At 39.7% G+C, this 9,031-nt stretch overlaps 1 protein-coding gene across 3 annotated transcripts in view; it reads right to left on the bottom strand.

Annotated features, from left to right (window-relative positions):
• Window positions 1-1,303: 1,303 nt before the first annotated feature.
• baiap2l2a (BAR/IMD domain containing adaptor protein 2 like 2a) overlaps window positions 1,304-9,031 on the bottom strand; it is a 25,522-nt gene continuing 17,794 nt past the window's right edge. For all 3 annotated transcript variants that reach the window (XM_074696271.1, XM_074696272.1, XM_074696273.1), the window contains 9 exons: window positions 7,933-8,013; window positions 7,698-7,829; window positions 6,969-7,067; window positions 6,113-6,158; window positions 5,357-5,579; window positions 5,097-5,156; window positions 3,331-3,487; window positions 2,080-2,120; window positions 1,304-1,689 (listed from right to left, as the gene is read on the bottom strand). In XM_074696271.1, coding sequence (XP_074552372.1) covers window positions 1,611-1,689; window positions 2,080-2,120; window positions 3,331-3,487; window positions 5,097-5,156; window positions 5,357-5,579; window positions 6,113-6,158; window positions 6,969-7,067; window positions 7,698-7,829; window positions 7,933-8,013 — 918 coding nt within the window. In that variant the 3' untranslated portion in view covers window positions 1,304-1,610. The remainder of the gene's footprint in view (window positions 1,690-2,079; window positions 2,121-3,330; window positions 3,488-5,096; window positions 5,157-5,356; window positions 5,580-6,112; window positions 6,159-6,968; window positions 7,068-7,697; window positions 7,830-7,932; window positions 8,014-9,031) is intronic.

The raw sequence follows: 9,031 nt of genomic DNA, 5'->3' as shown, positions 1-9,031 counted from the left end.
ATTTATCTGAAAACTGCAGAAAACACTTGACTCTAAGATTAGCATGAGATCTTAATGAGATTTGTTTGCTGTAGCTGCAGTGGTATAGTAAAAGTTTGTATTCTATTTACCAGGACAGGATAGAAAAAGACATGGAAGGAGGGAATAAGATTTAAGTAAGGGACTAAAAGTGTAAATCTTACTCATTAGTGTAGCTCTCACTCTGACTTGTGATGGTATTCCACGTCTCCTCTCTTCAAACGTTTCCGGCTGCTTCCGGTCCGGCTCCTGATCCCGCGAAAATATTTCCGGTATTGTATCAGCCTGGCACGTTGGTTAATTTCCTTTACCTGTCACTCTTCTGCACGTGACACGTGCAGCAGTGAGATAGTAATAACGTATGATGTCTCACTCCTCTTATATTTTTCTTTTCTTGGTTGAAGATGGCATAAAGTAAAGATGTATCACTCCTTACTATTTTTAAAAACAACAATATGACCACGCAACGCCTAAAAAACGTACAATAGCGTCACCGAGTCTTCTTTCATTAAATGCGGTTGTGACTACGGTAAAGTGACTACCTTGCGTTGTAATTCACTTCTTGCTTTTGGTGCCCGCTTTTGGAGAAAGTGATACTTCTTTTGTCCTTGCTGTTCGAGTCCTATAAATATGTTACAGGTGTTTTTCAGATAAAACAAACCATATAATGACTCTAAACAGTGAAACATGCCATCCACTTCAAACCTTTGCGGTGTTGGGCTGTTTCCAGCATTGTCTTGTCATTGTCTAGTCAAGCGTTTAATGTACGGTACAGAAATATTAAAACTTTGTGTATTTTGAAGGGTAATAACTTTAATTTTCTTCTGATGGTTACAGTTGTTTTTTACATATCAAAACTCCTTTTTAGTTACGTCTTTATTAAATTGAGTTGTTGGACGTGAGGGAAATGAGAGTGAAAGTGAAAATATATCAGGACAGACCTAACGCAAAGAATATTAATTCATGATCTTTTGTCTCTTAACTAGGAAAATGAGAAGCAGCTCAAAATGTAAAAACTATACAAACAAACATGGTCATAATAAATGTCAGCAACTGCTAAAAATCATATCAGCTCTGACAATAATTGACATGTTTAGGACTGATCATTTTATTCACATCATAGACAGTGTCCTTGAGTTAAGAATAGACGATATAAAGTTCATTCAAATGTTGACATTAAAGCATCTCAGATGCAGGCAGCTTAAAAGATCTTTACACAAATTATTATGTTGGTAATTAAATACATGTTAATCTTTTTTTGATAAAATTTACAAAACTATGGCCACTAAAGAAGTCATGAAGAAAAGCAGCACAGAATAAAACAAAAAACAATAATAGATGTTCTATGGTTTTCAAGAATTAAAAGAAAAGGTGTACAGTACTCGGGCAAATATCTGTATTTTTTTTTTACACATATTTAATTTGTTTCTCTGCATCAGGACATTTTTGGCAAAGACTGTACCAAAGATGTATGAAATCACAGCTGATGAAATAACCTCCACTTAAGGTCCATAAACATATCTCTCTCATAAACTCCCACATCCAAGGTCCGGACCAAACTTCATTGAAGTTTTATAAGGAATATGATGTCATCATTGGTATAGACGTGGCGCTGATCTGTCATTGGTTTGTGTGGGCTTCAGCTTCACTGTAGCAAACGGGTTGGTACCCCTACAAAGTAAAACACACACAGTTATAGAGAAAAGTGTAAGATGGGTGTCTGACTAAAATCTTTGAGGCCGACAGTTGAGGTTATGAGGAGAGAAATGAGCAACACATTTGAGCTTTTTCGAGCACCATTGACCAAGCTGCTCATCTCAAGCTGTAGTGATAACTCTCCACAGAGACTGTAACTGAATGAGTTTCTGTGCTAAACTGCACTTCAAACTCTATTGGAAGCAAAGCAATTCTCTTGTTTCCATCACAACCGCCCTCTGTAGTTCTCAGGTTTTACGGGTTCAAAACACTTCAAAAATATCTTCAGAGAAACTGAATGGCCTTCATTCTAACATTTACAACCTGTCTGCTTCCAGAGAAGAGCCACTGTTTCATAAATCTTACCTGGGAAAGAGCTCAGGTCTGGATGGCTGTGGTTTTGATCTCTGTGGAGAAATGATGGGACAGGTCGAGGTTAGTGAAGGCCAACACAAGTTACAAAAGGAAGACACATGCACTAATAGAGGCTCAGCAGGCTGCAGCTTTTGACCTCTTGCTCTTTAAATTTCAGTTGGTAAGGACAGCCCCACAGAAGCCTCAGACAGTGTCCAGAAAAAAAAGACACAAATCACTTTTGAACTGCAGAGATGGAGAGAAGAGCAACACCCAAACCATGCAGAAACATCTCTGAAATCAGGTAAATATCAGCAACATCTACCTGAAATCTTCTAGCTGGATTATACGCCACTGCAGGTAACAAACCACACCACTACTTTTTTTTCTTCTTTTTGTTTCCAGAAAATGTTTTCACGCCTCTTAAAGGGCCAAACCCAAACACTTGTTAACCACTTCACTTCACCGTCAGCAGCTGGAGCTTCCTCCCTGCATCCACCAGAAAGACGGCTGTGGTGCCATCGAAAACAGCACCTTACCACAGTTCCTCTGCTGGAGGGACTGAAAAATATCATTAATGAATAACAAGAGCTGTAATAAAGAGGCTGATAATGCTTTCCAAATATTGGCACATCAGAGGAACGTAATATATCAGCGGTGACTAAAAAGCCAAAAGCAAATTGATAAGGTTTCATAACTTTTTCCGAATAAGAATTATTTTATGACTGATGATAATCTGTGGACTTTATTATGGGCTCTAAAGCCAGTGTAAAATTTAATTAATTTAATGCTGCAAGGCTGTTCAACTGTCTCAACACTTATTCCCAGTTGTTCCAGAATGAGCCAAAGAAACGGGACAACATTTATCTCCAGCTTCAAACATAAAGCATTAAAGCCCTTTCATTAAAGGGTCTCCATCAGTAACTGCTAAAATTGGTTTATTGGACAGGCAGAAATGTGAGAGGATGTCTGAGTGGACAATTAACATTTTAAACTGTGCTTCAAATGAAGGAAAATAAATAAAACTCTAAGACAATTTTCTGAAACCAGGATACAGAAGCAGCTTTTAAAGTGGATCGTGACTGTTCTTAAAATGCTTTTGTTAATGATCCATTAAGAATTGATAAGCTGTTAGTTCCTTATAATGGCTCAGCCAAGGGTAACCTGCTGTTAAAAGAAAAAACAGCTCCCAGCTGTTGTGTAAATCTATAATTAAAAAAAGATTAATAATCTCATTACAAACAGACTGACTGACTGCTGCACCTTGTGGTCTGAGGACTCCGCCTTCTTGGACCGAGATTTTGAAGATGAAGATGAAGATGTCGGTGGAGGTGGAGGGGGTGGAGCTGGGTTGTGGCTGCTGCTTCTTGGTTGGTCCATCAGGCTGCTGATGCTGCTGCTGCTGCTGCTTCGAATCGAGCTGCAGACATTAAAAAATGGTACATTCTTATCTATGTTAAAGACGTGCGGTATCAAAGGATATGAGTGTCACGCTTCGTGCATGTGATCTGCAGTTTGGGCTTTAAGCTACCCACAGTGACTTGGCAAAGTCTAGTTAGAAACTTCCTGCTGATTCCCCTCACAGCGATGGGTCACCCAAATCTCATAAATAGTTCATGTTATTATTCCAGGGCCTGAGATTCATTCTGACCCTATTTCTAAAAGTTGGGCTGAAAAGCCATCAGGAACAGCCTTGGAGGACTCCGACATTTCTTCTGTATTCAGCAAGAAAGGTAAACATCATGGAAAAGGTTTGTCTCTGGTTTAAAGTCTGTTCATCTATTTTTAAAGATGAAAATATAAAAAATTAACGCTTTTTCCAACCTGCTCTGACTTGCAGGTCATTGAACTGCAGAAGGTGAGATGTACAAACATGTGATAGGGCTCCTATGAAGTCTCAGACCAGACAAAAGCTTATCACTTACAGTTAGGTAGCATAATTCATTGCAAATCCTCCTGCTTCTCACATAAACATGACTCGAGTGTTGATAACACATGTTGATGACAAGACACATTAAATTTGGATCATGATAATGCCAAAGTGCATTTTTGTACACTTCAGGATTCTGACAAAATGAAAGAAGTTGTCCTGCATCAGTAACTGAGTCATACAGGTACTGGTTAGCAAATGAGCCAACGTCAGGCAACTTCCACTGTTGTCAAAAGATCCCATTGTTTACATCCAGTGAGTCATATTTGGCAGTATGGATCTGTTTTGGGAGCTCCCTGCCCTTCCACATGCTTAAGTGGAATAGTTATGTGGAATAATTAAATGGTATCCAGCTGCTATGGAGTGCCCTGTGCTGCCCCGTGCTGCCCTTACGTACGACCCTGGTAAAATCAGACACAGCAATACAGGAGGAGCTGGGGAGGAGCTTGACTTTGAGGCCTGTCTGAACTAACTCTGCTCAATACTTAATGCTTAGCTGGGCTATCAGAAGAAGTTTTATCATAACATTGGACCTAATTTGCCGTTTACTCCTGGAGATTGTTGCTACCTCTAGGTTGGTTTTCATCTGTTAGTGATGTGTTGCTCGAGAATTATTCATTCAAAACAAACTAACAAACTGAACTGAATCACTTGCTAAAAAGAGTCGTTCATTTTTGGACCTCCAGTTGCTCCCCCTTCTACACTGTCTTGTGTGTGTCTCTCTCTGACGTAACAGTTGCCCAAGCCCACCTTTCCTCATGTCAGTGATACCGACTGACTGAATCAACAGGATGGAGTTGGTTGGGAGTCCTGTGTCCCTCAAGCCCGCCCCTACAGCTCCCTCTCATGTCCCCAAAATTGAAGAAGTAGCAAATATTTTATTTAACATTTGGGTGTCATGAAATGTATGTGCTTGTAGCAGCTTTTGGTTTCCTAACTGTAGTTCTAAGTTATTAGCTCGTTGGCTTATTATACACCACCAGCTACAGATGCCACTGAAAAGAACTGCCTTTTCCATCACTATGATCTGTCAGGTTTGAAACTATGTGTCAGCGTAACAGGACTTTGTTCTCGATTGTCAAAGAAAGCTAATATTTACCCCATGCTCTTCGGAAAAACATCGACCACTTCCACATATGCAGCTGGAAACCATCCAGGTCTGATAAAAGAAACAAGGAAGAAAGTAAAATGACACGAAGAAACTCAACTCTTCTAAAAGTTTCAGCTTCTTTTGTTGTATCATTTCAACCTTTACTTTTTTTTAAAAAAGGTAACTACTTGACACAGGTAGCTGCAGATAGTTGAGCAGAGCATTCACACACTCACAGACACACACACTCTCATGGGAACATCACACACCGTGAACTGCTGTCAGAGCGTCCATACAGCCAGCCGTTCTTGGGCTGTTGGACCGTCATGGTGATCATCTCTCCCTTCCTGAAGTGCAGCACGGTGGGGCCGAAGCTTACAGGCTGGTGGTCCACCAATGCCCTCACGCTCATTCCTCCTCCATCGCCCCCACCCCTGCCACTTCCTACTGACTCTGCTCTGTAGTGAGAAACGCTTCCCTGGGGAGAGGGAGCTGGAGAGAACAAAAGGAGAAAATGGTTTGTTAAAGCACAAGTTAGCCGATAAAACCTCTTTAATGACTTAAAATCTCTGGTGAAATGATTAATTAAAAATGATAAAAGAGCAAGATTTAGTCCTTCATTCATTATTACCCCTGTGTAATAACTTCCTCTATGCAAATCACATTATTTGAGGATGCCTTTCATTGAACAAACCAAGGAGGGAACATTGTTTTTACTCCTTAAAGCATCAGAAGAGGAACTGAAGAACTACAAACAAAAACACTGCTGCAGGTGAAGTTAGAAGAGTCAAAAAGTGAGAGTCCTAGTAAGTATTACAGAGAATATTTAACATTTTTACTCCTGTGACAACAAAAAACAAATAAGGAAGGTACAGAGAGGTTTAGAGTCACTCCAGAAAAGGTAGAAGGTAAAAGTTTGTCTTTCTCAACCAACCATGTCTTGGTTTATAATTCAGATTAATGATTTATTAAATACGCACAGAGCTTGGTAATGTAACCTTCATCATGTGACAGTGAACGCTCACCTCTTGAAGGCATTCTGCCAAGGCTCATGTCCTCTCTCATTCCCATCTGTACACCAGATAACACACACAGTGAATCAGAAACAAAGGTGCAAACAACACAGATGTGAGTAAATGTAATGAGGGCACACACACAAACACACACACACACATTGAAGTGTGGACTAGAGTGATATCTGAACCGAGGCTTCATGTGCAGGATGTGTTGCATGTGAAGTTTATCATGGCTGTTAAAGAACCACTCTGATAGATATCTTTCCATCCTGACTCCCTCTGGGCTAAATCTCACATCAAACCAAAACCAACACATAATCCCTGTTAATCCTCTGATTATTATTATTACAGTCACACATCTAAATCTTTACGCTTCATCTTCACGTCACTATCCAACGAGGAGCAGACTGAAGCTGACAGGATTTGTCTCAGGAGCTATCTTTGACGTGCACTTGAATCTTAATAGCTGCTTTCAAACAAAGACGCAGATGGTTTAAATTTGTGAATTATCTGTGGTGTTAATCCCACTGTTCTGAGATGTAGCAGTCAGGCTTAAATACTTGTGCATATATTCGTGACTTTAAGGATTTGGATTAAAGTTAGTGTTTGGACATCACTTAAAGTCTGTCATCTCTTGTTTTTTGAGTCAGCTGTAGGTTTGAAAATAATCCTTCACTAAAAAGCAGGGATTTATTCTGGATACTTATTATTAGCTCCAGCAGAGGGAGCTCTTGTAACAAAAATATTATAGCAGTTTTTCTTTAAAACAGGATTAACAGGATTAGATCTCACACCAGCAGCACACAGCAGTGATTTAAATACATCTGAATGTATAATATTTCTTTAAGTTTTTTTCTGAACTCACAGAGTTAAAGTCAGGTGCAGGTTGCCTGGCCTCTGGCTCTCTGGTGGCATTCACTTTATCTGTCCAAGCATCAGCTGTCTGCTGGAGGGAACCTCCAATCTGCCAAACAAGCATCAGATGTAACAAGCCATTCAAAGTCATTCTCTCCTTTGTCTGTTTGTGAGACACAGATCTGTTTAAAAGTCATCATTAAATCCTATCCTATGTGTTGTGCCTCTCAGACTTGTTAGAAACAGTGTCAGTTAGTTTTGCAGATATTGTGTTTGAGGTCTGAGTGCAGGCAGATAAAGGAGCACAGGTGTAACATCCGTCCTGACCCCCTGGTGCAGACTCAGAGGGCTTTATTACAGCCTTGATGTGAAAACTAGGTTTGAGCTCAGAGAACAAAAGCTGTTAGGTATTCAGGTCAGAAAACGGTGTGATAAAAAAGAAAGCAGGGGTCCAGAGTTCATAGAGACGTCATGTTACTGTGACTAAAGTCTCAGGCAAACTAAACCAGGATCTCAACATCAAAAGCAGCTCGTCTGATGTGGATGGAATATCCCAACAGACTCATAAAATCACACAATCATTACACATCATTGGGAATTCTCTCTGGTGTTGTATTTCCTGCATTTGTTTCACCGAGCTGTGGGACAAACCCTGACCCACTCGGCTGGTGCAGAAAATAAGCCAAAACAAACCATGAAATATTGAATCCACAAACGCTATTTGAGGTAAGTTTTATACCTTATTCATGAGGCTCGCGAAGGATTGTATCAGGCCGCAGTGCTTCTCCGCCACAAAGCGGTGTCGTCTCTCCTCCTCCTTCAGAGCCTCCCTGTAGCTCTCTCTGAGGAAATGCACATACTCACCATAATCCTGAGGAGGCACAGGTGGGGCACAAACATTAAGATAGCACACAATGACACATTCAGGTAAAATAAGGCTGGATTTTTGATTCAAGGCACAGAAAGACACAAACATGGTTGGCTCCTCTCATCGTCTGTCTCTCCATAGCTGTTTTCTGGTTGTAGACTTCCATCTCAAAGTGTTTCCTGCTGTCCTGTATAAGAGAGAAACACATTCTGTCTGCGTGAATTCAGTACAGTTCAAAAGAGACTGTTTTTTTTTGTTTTTTTGTACCATCTGTGAGGTAAACTGGGGAAATTTTCAACAATGTGGTAAAGGTACAAAGTCAATGTGTAGTATTTGCTATTTTGTCCTTTTTGGCGAGGGATGGGAATCAAAAACTGGTTTCTGTTGAGAATCAATAAGAAATGTTTCAATCTATCGATATCGTTAGCCTTTGTGCTTAACAATTCCCTTATCAATTCTTTACATTGTGCCGGAGCCGCTGGGCCTTATGCCGACTAGTCTGCTGCAGCTACCTTAGCTAAGCAGTTAGATAACGTTTCCCAAGAAAACTCTGATTCAGAATTTTCTGCTTGAAGTTTTACTGAAGAACTGACTTCATAAAGAAATGTACATTACTCTCTCTTAAGAGATTCATATTCATTACATTTGAAATGGTATAAATCACCTTATTTACCAAAATAACAAAATAGCGCAAGCTTGATGCTAACGTATATGGGAAACTGCATTGATATGCTAGCAGCTAGAATACATCAGTATAACTTCAGCTTCAGAATAGAATTTCAGCTTTCATCACAGAAACATATCACATCAACTCTTTGTAAAATATACTGGGAATTTCAAATGTCAAAAGCTAACAGACAATTGAAAGGCTCATGGCTGACTTCATAACTACGGAAAGCTTCCAAACAACTTAAACCATTGCTATAACCACTTTGAGACACTAGATGGCCTACTTGAATTATTAATGTATATTACAACAAAGTACATTTACGTCACATTGTGTGCAATTTTTTACCTGTTTCTGTATAGTTATGCCCAGAAATATCCAGACTCAGGGACCAAGTACATTTTATTCACTTACAGTATAAACTCAATTAAATGTTGTTGACACAGAAAACCTGTAAAGCTACTTTTTGTACCTAGAAAATTCACAACAGGAATTGATAAGAGAATCGATAAAGAATCAGATCGATAAGCAGAATCGA

Source organism: Halichoeres trimaculatus, unplaced genomic scaffold (assembly GCF_033239565.1).
Source record: "Halichoeres trimaculatus isolate MK-OKI-2021-1 unplaced genomic scaffold, fHalTri1.1 fHalTri1_scaffold_20, whole genome shotgun sequence".
Lineage (NCBI taxonomy): Eukaryota > Metazoa > Chordata > Actinopteri > Labriformes > Labridae > Halichoeres > Halichoeres trimaculatus.
The sequence above is the reverse complement of the archived record's forward strand: the minus strand, read 5'-3'. Positions and strand labels throughout refer to the sequence as shown.